Raw genomic sequence first — 14108 nt, 5'->3', positions numbered from 1 at the left:
GCAGGACCTCTGTGCAGGGGGAAAAAAACCTGATTAAGAAAAATTAGAGAATAAATAAATCAATAGAGGGGCAGACCATGAGCGTGGATTGAATAACTCAATATTGTAAATGTATCATTTGTCTCCTAATTGATCTATAGATTCAATATAATTTCAATCAAAATGTTAATTTTTGGTGGAGATTTACAAAGTGATTCTAAATTTACATGGAAATATAAAGGGTTATGAAGAATGAAAACACTTTTGAGGAAGATAATAAAAGTGAGTGTTTTGTTCTATAAGATATCAAGACTTATTATAAAGCTACAGTAATTAACACAGAAGATGACAAATAGGCCACTGGGTAAGAAGAGACAGTCCAGAAACAGACCCATAAAAAGCACTGGAAATAGAACAGACCATATGGAAGAGAGAATTGGTGAACTTGAAGACAGGAATCTAGAAATGATTCAGGTGGAAAAAGAGAGAGAACTAAGATTTTAAAAAATGTAGAAATTCTATGAGAATTATCTGACTACATTAGAAAGGGCAACATAATGAGCATCCCAGAAGGAGAAGAGAGGGAGAAAGGAGCAGAGAGCTTATTTAAAGAAATAATAGCTGAGATCTTCCCAAACCTGGTAAAGGACTGGATGTACAAATCTATGAAGCTAATATAACACCCAATTATCTCAACACAAAAAGACCTTCTCCAAGATACATGATGAAGAAACTGTCAAAAGTCAATGACAAAAAAAGAAGATTAAAGGCAGCCAGAGGAAAAAATAACCAAAAACCTACAAGGGAATCCCCATTAGGCAATCAGTAGATTTCTCATCAGAAATTCTACAGGCCTGGAGAGAGTGGAACGATATATTCAAAATATTGAAAAATAAAAACTGTCAGCCAAGACTACTCTATCCAGCAAAGTTATCCTTCAGATATGAAGGAGAAATAAAGGACTTCTCAGACAAACATAAGCTGAGGGAGTTCATTGCCACTAGACCTGCCATACAATAAATGTTACAAGGAGCTCTCCTACCTGAACTGAAAAGACAAAGGTGTACAAAACTTTGAGCAAGGTCATAAATAGAATCAGAAAAACACAACTCTATGTTAGAATAGATTAATAAGCACTTAATTATAACATAAAAGTTAAAACAGAAAAGGAAGCTTTAAAAATAACTATAACCACTTCAATTTGGTGATGCACTCACAATATAAAAAGGGATAATTTGTACCAACAAAAACATAGAAGGGGAAGAAGAAAAGGAGAAAACCTGTATAGACAAATGGAGATAAGATGCTATCAGCAGAAAAAGGACTATCCTATATATGAGACCTTCTATGGAAACCTCATGTTAACCACGAATCAAAAATTCAGAACAGAGACAGAAAACATAAAAAACACAGAAAACTGAGAAAAATATCACAGTAAACCACCAAAGTAAAATGGAAGACAGAAACACAAGGAAAAAGAAACAGTGGAAATACAGAGCAATGAGAAAACAAAAGATAAAATGGCAGTATTAAGTCCTCTATATCAATAATCATCCTGAATGTAAATGAGTTGAATTCACCAACCAAAGGACACAGAGTAGCTGGGTGGATTAAAAAACAAGACCCAACAATATGCTGCCTTCATGAGACTCATCTCAGCTCCAAAGACAAACATACATTCAAAGTGAAAGGATGGAAGATGATACTCCAAGAAAATGGCAACCAAAAGAAAGCAGGTATAGCCCTACTTATATCAGACAAAATAGACTTTAAGACAAAAAAATAACAAGAGACAAAGATGGACATTATCTAATACTAAGGGGACAATCCATCAAGAAAACCTAACATTTATCAATATACATGCACCTAACAAAGGAGCACCAAAGTATATGAAGCAATTATTAACAGACTTAAAGGAAGAAATTGACACAATAATAGTAAGGGACTTTAATACCCCACTTACATCAATGGATAGATCACCCAGACAGATAGTCAACAAGGAAACACTGGCCTTAAATGAAGCATTAGACCAGTTGGACTTAATAGATATATATAGAACATTCCATCTAAAAGCAGCAGAATACACAACTAGAAGAACCCACAACTATAATATACAACTATGTACTGGGGGGATTTGGGGAGAAAAAGCAGGAAAAAAAAAAGATTGGCAACAGTTGTTGGCTCAAGTACCAATCTTTAAAAAAAATAAAAAATAAAAGCAGCAGAACACACATTCTTCTCAAGTGCACATGAAACATTCTCAAGGATAGACCATATATTGGGAAACAAGGGAAGCCTCAATAAATTTAAGAAGGTTGAAATTATATCAAACATTTTTTCACCACAACAGTATGAAACTAGAAATCAACTACAGGAAGAAAGCTGGAAAAGTCATAAATATGTGGAGAGTAAACAACATGCTACTGAAAAACCATTGGATAAATGAAGAAGTCAAAGGAGAAGTCAAAAAATATCTGGAGACACTTGAAAACAAAAATACAACATGCCAAAATATGTGCGACACAGCAAAAGCAGTACTAAGAGGGAAATTTATAGCAATACAGGCCTACCTCAGCAAACAAGAAAAACCTGAAATAAACAATCTAATATTATTCTTAAAGGAACTAGAAAAAGATGAACAAACAAAGCCCAAAGTCAGTAAAAGGAAGGAAATAATAAAAATCAGAACAGAAATAAATAAAACAGGGACTAAAAAGACAAGAGAAAAGATCAAAGATTCTAAGAGCTGGTTCTTTGAAAGATAAACAAAATTGAAAAACCTTTAGCTAGACTCCCTAAGAAAAAGAGAAAGCTCAAATAAATAAAATCAGAAATGAAAGGGGACAAATTACAATGGACACCTCAGAAATACAAAAGATTATAAGAGAATATTATGAAAAGCTATACACCAACACATTGGCTAACCTAGAAGAAATGGATAAATTCTTAGAATCATACAACATTCCAAAACTGAATCAAGAAGAACTAGAGAATCTGAATAGACTAGTAAGGAGATTGAAACAGTAATCAAAAGCCTCCCCCAAAACATAAGCCCAGGACCTGATAGCTTCTCTGCTCAATTCTATCAAACATTCAAAGATTTAACACCTATCCTTCTCAAACTCTTCAAAAAAATTGAAGAAGTGGGGATGTTTCTTAACACATCTTACAAGGCCAACGTCACCCTGATACCAGAACCAGACAAGGACAACACACACAAACAAAAACTACAGACCAATATCGCTGATGAACATAGATGCAAGAATCCTCAAAAAAATACAAGCAAACATAATACAACAATACATTAAAAGGATCACACAGCACAATCATGTGGGATTTATTCCAGGGATGTAAGGATGGTTCAACATCTGCAAATCAATCAACATGATACATCACGTTAACAAAATAAGGAACAAAAATCATAGAATCATCTCAATAGATGCAGAGAAAGCATTTGACAAGATTTAGCATCCATTTATGATAATAACTCTCAATAAAATGGGTAGAGAAGGAAAGTACCTTAACATAATAAAGGCCATATATGACAAACACAAAGCCAATATCATACTCAATGGTGAAAAACTGAAAGATATCCCTCTAAGAACAGAAACAAGACAAGGATGCCCACTCTTGCCACTCTCATTCAACATAGTATCAGAAGTCCTACCCAGAGCAATTAGGCAAAAAGAAAAAGAAAAAGAAATAAAAGGCATACAAATGGGAAAGGAAGAAGTAAAACTGTCACTATTTACAGATGACATGATATTACACATAGAAAACTCTAAAGACTCCATCAAAAAACTGTTAGAACTAATAAACAAATTCAGTAAAGTTGCAAAATCTAAAGTCAATACACAAAAATCTGGTGCATTTCTTTACACTAATGACAAACTATTAAATAACTTAAGAAAACAATCCCACTTACAATCCAAGCAAAAAGGATAAAATACCTATAAATGTAATGAAGGAGGTGAAAGACCTTTATAACGAAAACTAGAAATTGAAAGAAATTGAAGAAGACACAAATGAAAAGATATTCCATGCTCTTGGATTGGAAGAATTAACATAGTTAAAATGTCCATACTTCCTAAAGCAATCTACAGATTCTGTGCAAACCCTATCAAAATCCCAACATTTTTCACAGAAATAGAACAAAGAATTCTAAAATTTATATGGAACCATAGGAGACCCCAAATAGCCAAAGCAATCCTGAGAAAAAAAGAACAAAGTTGATTTCAACTCCCGGATGTCAAAATATAGTACAAAGCTACAGCAACTAAAACCTCATGATACTGGCAGAAAAAACAGACTCACAGATCAATGGAACAGAACTGACAGCCCAGAAACAAAGCTACACATCTATGGACAGTTAATCTTCGACAAAGGAGCCAAGAATATACAATGGAGAAAAGAAGGTCTCTTCAATAAATTATGTTGGGAAAACTGGACAGCCACATGCAAAAGAATGAAACTTTTGTGTATCTGATACCATGCACAAAAATTAATTAAAGGGAACAACCTAAGTGCCTGTCAATGGATGAGTGAATAAAGATGATATGGGGGGGCTGGCCCCGTGGCTGAGTGGTTAAGTTCGTGTGCTCCGCTGCAGGCGGCCCAGTGTTTCGTTGGTTCGAATCCTGGGCGCAGACATGGCACTGCTCATCAAACCACACTGAGGCAGGGTCCCACATGCCACAACTAGAAGGATCCACAACGAAGAATATACAACTATGTACTGAGGGGCTTTGGGAAGAAAAAGGAAAAAAATAAAATCTTTTTTTTAAAAAAAAGATGATATGGTACATATACATACATATATGTATTTATAAGATGAATAAGTTTTGGGGATCTAATGTGTGGCATGGTGATTATAGCTAATAGTGCTACCAGAGCACTATTATATTAGCTATATATATAGCTGTATTATATACTTGAAAGTTGCTAAGAGAATATATCTTAAATGTTCTCATCACAAAAAGGAAATGATAATTATGTAATGAGATGGGGGTGCTAGCTAATGCTATGTTGGTAATCATTTTGCAATATATGTGTATCAAGTTAACACATTTTATGCCTTAAACTTACATAATGTTATACGTCAATTATATCTCAATAAAGCTGGAAAAAATAAAAATGTCTGATGGCTTGTAACAATTAAAAGTATGCAATACATGAATTGAAAATTTCACATGATAAGACTAACAGAAGATTGAATGCTGCAGAAGAAAAGATCAGTGAACTTGAAGACATAGCAATAGAATATATCCAAAATGAAGCACAGAGCACAGAGTTACCAAAAAAAAAATTAACAGTGTATCAGGGACCTACAGAATAATATCAAGCAGTCAACACATCTGTAATTGTAGTTCCAGAAAAAGAAGAAAGAAATGGGGGACAAAATATTTAAGAAATAATGCCTGAAAAATTTCCAAATTTGATGAATAACCATAAAACTACAACCTGATACCACTACACATCCAGTAAAAAATGCTAAAATTAAATAGACAGACACTATGGAGTATTGTAGAGGATACAGATGGCCTGGAATTTCATACATTGCTGGTGGGAATATAAAATACTATAATACTTTGGAAAACTGTTTGACAGTTTCTTAATAAAATTAAACATTGTCTAACCAGCAATTCTACTCCCAGTTATCTCCCTAAGAAATGAAAACAAATGTCCACACAAAGACTTGAATGCATTATTCATAGCTGTTTTATTTGTAATAGCCCCAAACTGGACACAATCCAAATATCCATCAATGAGTGAATGGATAAAGTCGGTAGTATATTCATACAATGAAATACTACTCTGCAATAAAATGGAATGAACTACTAGTCATAATATGGCTGCATCTCAAAACAACTTGCTGACCAAAAGAAGCCAAAAACAAAAGAGTGTGCACTGTATAATTACATTTATTTAAAACTCTAAAAAAATCTAATCTGTTGTGACAGAAGAAAGATGAAGGGTTGCCTGGGGCCAATGTGGAAATAGACTAGGGTGGGACACAAGAGAATTTTGGGAGGTAATGAAAATATTCTGCATTTCAGTTGTGCTGGTGGTTACATGGATATAAAAATTTGTCAAAACTCATTGAAATGTTCACTAAAAATGAGTGCTCTTTTTATTGTACATAAACTATACCTCAACAAAAGTAATTTAAAAAATCAGTAGCTTTCTTGTCTATCTGCAAAAACTAAAACTAATTAGAAAATGTTATGAAAAAAATTCCACTCACTAATCAATAAAAAACACAAAATACCTAAGAAAAAAACTATGAAGATAGTCTAGACCTTTAAAAAATTATAAACATTGTAGTACTTAAGATAACAGCTGAATAATTGTAGAGACGTTTCACATTTGTGGATGAAAAGCCCAAATATTATAAAGAAGTCATCTGTCTCCCAAGTTAATTTATTAACTCAGCGCTGTGCCAATTAAAATCTCTCAAGACTTCCATTAAACTTGACTAGGTGATTTTAAAATTCATTTGGGAGAATAAGAGCTTAGAATGAAAAACCAAGTTAATGTAAAAGACACTGCTTTGTTAAGGTAAAATAGTTAAAACTGTGTGATAGTGACATAAAAATAGACAAAATAGATTGGAAGAAAATAGAATACGAAGCATAGAAACAAATCTATGGGATTTGTTACATGATAAAATTGACATTTCAAATCAGTGGGAGAAGAAAGGACTTTTCTACAATTGGTGTTGAGACTACTACCTGTTCATGTGGAAAAAAATGTATCTAGATTCCAACACATAATAAATTCTAGCTGCTTTAAAGAATTTTAAAAACTGAACTTAAAAATTTAAAAACTGAACTTGTATCTATATAAAATATCTCTCATATATATAATACATATAGTGTATAAGGAAGAGGCCATCAGGTCAAGGAATAGAGACTGATTACAATGTAGGGGAGAAGAAATAAACTGATGAAGTGAATTATCTTGGCATTAAACATTTAGGGACTAGGCATGTTTGTCAAGGATATGGTAGATTTAGGACCTGGCTCTGGTTCTGACCAATTGATTTCCAAGGTTTTCTACCACTGTGAAAAGAATTTTAATGAGAAACTTTTCTACACAATATTCTGAATATTTCAATAATTTTAAACCAGGCATCCTTAACTGAATATTTTCATAGGGAAAAATGAGAAAAAGTTACCCTAATAGAAATCCCCACTGCCAGGGAAAATTCATAAGGAAGTGGGAAATAACAGCAGCTGCACATGCCTCCATAAGGCATGGACCCATAGACATTCTTAAACAAAGTCCCTTTGAATGCTTCAAAGCCTGAAATACAAACACAGTCACATTTAGACAAATTTATAATGGCCAACTAGAAAATTATTTAAGCCTATATTGAAATATACAGTCTTTTTTGAGTAATAAGCTTTTACTAAACTAAATCTCCCAAATGGTCCCACTGGGCTTGAAATGCTAATACAGCTCATTTTATATGTCATCATAGATCAGAATATAAACTATTTTCATATTTTATAAAAGATATTTTAATTATTAAAAAAGATCAAATTCTCTGTGATTAAACAACTATTTCTACCTTCCTTAATCTTCTTAGTAAATAGCATAATGAAAGTATCCTACAGGTTTATTTCCATCAGTCAAATTTTAAAGATGAACTGTTTAATTAACTTAATAATTACAAATAGAAAATATCAACATGCCAAAAGAGAAAATCACTTAAAAACTACATAATTAACTAAAATGGAGAACTTTAAAATTTTCTCATTGTTTCAAATTTTCTAATGGAGAATATAGTAGATTATCATTGTCTATAATTATTTATGCTCTTGAGATATTTCCACTACACTTAAACATTTGCCACATTTATCTGAGTAGCTGTTATATTCATGAATAGTTATCTTTTTAAAGTCCAAATAGATTTATAGTAGTATTTTAATAAATATTTTTAAAGATTAGCTTTTACAATAATGCAAAGATAATCACGAATGTACTTCTGTGAGAAAAAATCATAAAACAAAAATATCATTGAAATTCTTAATCTCTCTGAAAAAATAAAACAAAATAAAAGCAAAAACTTTTTATGGGATGACCTTGTCCTTTGTTAACTGAGAAGTAGTTCTCCATAGAAAAGCCACAACTCCCAAATAAGACAAATGATGCATAGGGATGTTTGTCTTTGCACAAGTAATTAAAGACTATCTCCAACAGGCATCAGACGGACAGTGGTTTCTCTTTTGATCAGTAATAATATGACCAGAAGCAGAAATTAAGGTGCCAATATTTCTGCAAAATTTTTGTTCTTTATTTTAGTTTTGTTTACAGACTCCACTTGGAACAGCCATAATAAAAATTCTGCCTCTTTTTATTTTCCACCAGCTTTTAATATTTAAAATAGCTTTACTCAAGGTATAACTGAAAATCTACCTGTGGATCGAGTCCAAGCCCAGCTCGTATTAGGATAACGGTAAGGGCAGTGTTTCTTAAAGTTGAAGACCACATGTTACTAATATGGACGTGCTTACTGATGAATGGAACATTCCTGATGGTAAAGCCAGCCAGTAACATCCCTGAAAAGAAAGAAAACAAAGCATATCTGATTCAGTTCATTTTTCCAAGAGAGAAAACAGAAATGTTTAATTTCCCCTCTTCAAACACACTATGTCTCTATAGAAGGACAGGTTACATACAAGTAGAGGAGGCAGCATAAAGAAAGGAAGAGAGGTAAGAAATGACATTTCTCAATAGGGTACAAGTAATTCAGTGTTGCTGGAATGTAAAGGGTGAGGACAGGCGGGGAGAATGGGCAGGAGGGGCCAGACTGCAGAAAGATACCCCACCCCTGCTCTGGCAGCAGAAGGCACCATGGCCAAGTTTTAGGTGGGAAATGACACAATGAACCTTGAATTTTCTATGTGATGGTCTTGGTGAATTAGATAGACATAAAACTGGAGGAGAAACTAATTAGAAGGCTCTGCCATAGTCCATGGAATATGCAGAAACAGCCTAAGCCAGGGCAACAGTAGAAGTTTTGGAGAGGAGGAAAAAAGATTCAATGAATACTTAGGAGGTGCTGAAAGAGTGGTATGGACATAGAAAGGGTGTTGGAAATAAGGTGGAGAAATTATCTCTATTGACAATGTACTGAATATTTGGATGTACTCAATACTTAGAAGACAGGAGACACCTCTGATGGAAGTTCTTCCACTAATTTTCCTCTGTCCAGCTGGAGACTTATATAATAAAGGCAATGAAGAAATAGAGCACAATTCTGGTTAGCCAGAGGATGAACCCATGAATATGCATAGTGGAGATGCCCAAAACCTACAGGACCTTTTGCTGTCCTAGTCATTATAATATTTATATCTTGTAACTGTATTTGAGTTAGGTTATCTACAGAAAAATTCAGTCATTTCTAAATTTTTCCTTTTCTATAATACATAAAATTAATTAAAAAAATCTTGCTAAATAATACAGCAAAAAGAATAATTTATTGAGTATATTTAAATCCTTTAAAATATATTTCAGAAAAAAATATGTTTGTGTATAGAGAGAATAAATACTCTACAAAAGAGCCATATATACACATATATAGTAAATACATATATAAAAAGGTATATGGGTCATATTACATTGAAATATTTCTAAATTATATCTACTCTGAATAGAATATGTTGATAATTTACATATAGTCAATAACAAAGAAATAAGAGCTAATTATACACTTACCAAGAAGAGGTGGAAGTTGAGGCACAGAAGGTACTCTAATGAGTTCCAAAAGTTTCCCCCCAATGATGGCACCATAAAAGATAATTAGCACTCCAAATAAATTTCCACCAGGGAGAACTTCAGGGCCTGAGAGTGACCAGGTTATACACCACATCATAAAAAGTATAACTCCTGAAATATAAAAAAGCACATATCTATACATCTATATAGACATAGATATATACATATAACAGATAAATTCTATTTTATCAACTGCCTTATTACTTAATGTCATATTAATATCAAATATATTACTAGCCATAATACTATGTATCATATACAATGATACATAGCATAGGCTTATGTTGCATGCTAGTATGATTGAAGAAATATCTGTATAACATATATTCCAAAATCTCTGTCAATTTATGGGACAAGTTTTAATCAAAGCATTTTTATTTTAAAAAATAATTTAAACTAGGAGTGACATCAGTGACATGGCAGAGTGAGCTCACCCAGGACTCTCTCCCCTCCAAATTACAACCAAAAAGAGCAACTGTTTTCCAACAAAAAAAATATCCTAATAACAGAAATCATCAGAGACCCACAGCAGTCAAACGATGGAAGGCAGAGAGGCTGGAGCCACCCTCAGAGGAGCTGGAATGGCATAAGAGAGAACTTCACTCCCTCCCCTAGAGACTGGGATCACTGCCACCGGGGAGGGAAGGAGCGGGGAAGGGGCCGCGTGTCCACGGGATTGTCCAGGACTCCCACTGCTGGGGCAGTGGAAACCCTCTAACAGGGAAAGCTTGCACGTGGGGGGACACCATCAAGCCAAGGCCCCAGGAAACCAGAGAGCAAGAGCTGAACAAAATCCAGGTCTGCACACAAGAGAAAGTGCCCATCCTCCCCCAACCCACGCTGCACGCCACCATCACGGCTGAAGGCAGAGGGCTCAGAACATGTCACTCTCAATCTCCATCTAATGGCGACAGGCTGTAACTGCAACCAAAGAATAGCACCATGCACAAAAACCGCTCCTCTACCATCCAGCAATTTATAAAGCTCCATCCAAAAAGAAAACAATAAAAACACAGAAGTATGTCCTGAGGACTTGGAAATAGGTAAACCAAGTGAAAATGAGTTCAGAGTAGCTATCATCAAAATACTCAGTGAGGTAAAGGGAAATATAGAGAATTGAGTCAATGAGTTCTGGAGTTACTTCACAAAAGAGATTGAAACTATAAAGAAGAATCAATCAGAAATACTAGAGAAGAAAAATACAGTGGATCAGATAAAACAGAATACGGATTCCCTGAATGCCCGTGTAGACACCATAGAGGAGCAAGTTAGCATAACTGAAGATAGACAAGCTGAATGGCTCCAGACAGAGGAAGAAAGAGAACTAAGAATTTTAAAAAATGAAGAAAATCTCTGAGAAATAGCTGACTCAGTGAGAAAATGCAACTTAAGAATAATCAGAATTCCTGAGGGCGTGGAAAAGGAAAATGGAGCAGAAAGTGTGCTCAACAAAATAATACAAGAGAACTTCCAAAATCTAGGGATTGAGAGAGAAATGTGTGCAGAGGAATCTTTCAGATCTCCTAGATTTGCCAATGTAAAAAGACCTACCGCAAGGCACATAGTAGCAAAAATGGCAAAAATGAATGACAAAGAGGGGCTGGCCCCGTGGCCGAGTGGTTAAGTTCGCGCGCTCCACTGCAGGTGGCCCAGTGTTTCGTTGGTTCGAATCCTGGGCACGGACATGGCACTGCTCATCAGACCACGCTGAGGCGGCGTCTCACATGCCACAACTAGAAGGACCCACAATGAAGAATATACAACTATGTACCAGAGGGCTTTGGGGAGAAAAAGGAAAAAATAAAATCTTTAAAAAAAAAAATGAATGACAAAGAAAGAGTACTCAGGGCAGCAAGGCAGAAGAAAATAACCTACAAAGTCACCCCTAGCAGACTTTCAGCGGATTTCTCTAGAGAAACCTTACTAGCTAGGAGAGATTGGAATGACATATTCAAACTTTAAAGGATAAAAATCTTCAGCCAAGAATACTCTATCCAACAAAAATATCCTTCAGATATGAGGGAGAAATTAAATCTTTTCCAAACAAAAGCTAACGGACTTCATAGCCACAAGACCTCCAGTACAAGAAATCCTCAAGAAGGCTCTCATATCTGAAAAAAGAAAAAAAGGGAGAAGGGGGTCACAAAACACAGAGTAGGGAGACAAATGGATAGAATCTGAATAGGATAGCAAATATTCAACTATAGCATTAGGATAAAGGGAAGGACATCACCAAAGCAAAGACAATCTTATCACTCTAATCACAAACTCACTACACAAGTTGGAAAAAGAGATGAAAACAATAATTTAGGAGGGTAGGAGGAAAGGGACTGAATCAGTCTAGGCTAAGGAAGTAAGAGACCACCAGAAAATGGACCATGTTATACACGAGATTCTGAATACAAACTTCAGGGTAGCCACTAAACTAAAAAACAGAACAGAGACACAAAACATAAATAAGGAAAAATCTAAGAAGCACAGAATAAGAAATTGCAGAAGTCAATGGGTAGGCTAAAACACACAGGATGAGAGACAAAGGAAACACAGGAAAACCGGAAAACAAGCAACAGCATGACAACATTAAGCCCTCATGCATCAATACTCACCCTCAATGTAAATGCATTGAACTCTCCAATAAAAAGACAGAGTGGCAAAATGGATTAAAGAACAAGATCCAACAATTTGTTGCCTCCAGGAAACACACCTCTGTTCCAAGGACAAACACAGGCTCAGAGTGAAGGGGTGGAAGACAATACTCCAAGCTAATAGCAAACCAAAGACAGTGGGTGTCGCAATACTTACATCAGACAAAACAGACTTCAAGATAAGGCAGGTAAAGAGAGACATAGAGGGTCAATATATAATGATCAAAGGGACACTTAATCAAGAAGAAATAATGCTTATAAATATCTATGCACCCAACACAGGAGCACCAAAGTTCATAAAGCAACTATTAACAAACCTAAAAGAAGATATCAAAACTAACACAATAATAGTAGGGGACCTCAACACCCCTCTCACATCAATGGACAGATCATCCAGACAGAATATCAACAAAGAAACAGTGGAATTAAATGAAAAGCTAAAACAGTTGGACTTAAGAGACACATATAGAACACTCCATCCAGAAACAGCAGAATACACATTCTTCTCAAGTGCACATGGAATATTCTCAAGGATAGACCACATGCTGGGAAACAAGGCCAGCCTCTACAAATTTTAAAAAATTGAAATAATAACAAGCATCTTCTCTGATCATAATGCTATAAAGCTAGAAATTAATTACAAGAAAAAAGTTGAGAAAGGCACAAGTATGTGGAGACTAAACATTGCTACTGAACAAGCAATGGATCATTGAAGAAGTTAAAGAAGAAATCAAAAAATACCTGGAGACAAATGAAAATGATAATATGCCATACCAACTCATATGAGATACAGCAAAAGCTGTATTAAGAGGAAAATTCACCACAATACAGGCACATCTTAACAAACAAGAAAAATCCCAAATAAGCAATCTTAAACTACACCTAACTGAATTAGAGACAGAAGAACAAACAAAGCCCAAAGTCAGCAGAAGGAGAGAAATAATAAAAATCAGAACAGAAATAAATGCTATGGAAACAAAAAAGGCAGTAGAAAGGATCAATGAAACAAAGAGCTGGTTCTTTGAGAAGATAAATAAAATTGACAAACCCCTAGCCAGACTTATAAAGAAAAAAAGAGAGAAAGCTCAAATAAACAAAATCAGAAATAAAGAGGAGAAATAACAACAGACTCTGCAGAAATATGATGGATTATAGGAGAATACTATGAAAAACTATATGCCAGCAAAATGGATAACCTAGAGGAAATGGATAAATTCTTGGACTCCTACAATCTCCCAAAGCTTAGTCAAGAAGAAGCAGACAATTTGAACAGACCAATCACAAGGAAAGAGATTGAAACAGCAATCAAAAGTATCCTAAAGAATAAAACCCCAGGACCAGATGGCTTTCCTGGGGAATTCTACCAAACTTTCAGAGAGGATTTAATACCTACCTTTTTCAAGCTATTCCAAAAAATTAGGGAGGATGGAACACTTCCTAACACATTCTATGAGGCCAACATCACACTGATACCAAAGCCTGACAAGGACAGCATGAAAAAGGAGAACTACAGGTCAATATCGCTGATGAACATAGATGCAAAAATTCTCAACAAAAGTTTGGCAACCCGAATTCAGCAATTCATCAAAAGGATCATACATGATGATCAGGTGGGATTCATACCAGGGACACAGGGATGGTTCAACATCTGCAAATCAATCAATGTGATACACCACATCAACAAACTGAGGAATAAAAACC

The 14108-nt window shown here is 34.8% G+C and overlaps 1 protein-coding gene across 1 annotated transcript in view; it reads right to left on the bottom strand.

Moving 5' to 3' along the window:
* The window catches only part of SLC9B1 (solute carrier family 9 member B1), a 67382-nt gene that overhangs the window by 18581 nt on the left and 34693 nt on the right, over positions 1-14108 (bottom strand). Inside the window, exons 5-7 of the mRNA XM_046656837.1 lie at positions 9703-9873; positions 8401-8543; positions 7157-7284 (exon numbers count right to left, since the gene is read on the bottom strand). Of these exons, the coding sequence (XP_046512793.1) occupies positions 7157-7284; positions 8401-8543; positions 9703-9873 (442 nt within the window). The remainder of the gene's footprint in view (positions 1-7156; positions 7285-8400; positions 8544-9702; positions 9874-14108) is intronic.

The sequence above is a fragment of the Equus quagga genome, chromosome 3, assembly GCF_021613505.1.
Source record: "Equus quagga isolate Etosha38 chromosome 3, UCLA_HA_Equagga_1.0, whole genome shotgun sequence".
In the NCBI taxonomy this organism is placed as follows: domain Eukaryota; kingdom Metazoa; phylum Chordata; class Mammalia; order Perissodactyla; family Equidae; genus Equus; species Equus quagga.
This window is presented reverse-complemented; position numbering and strand designations above follow the sequence as displayed.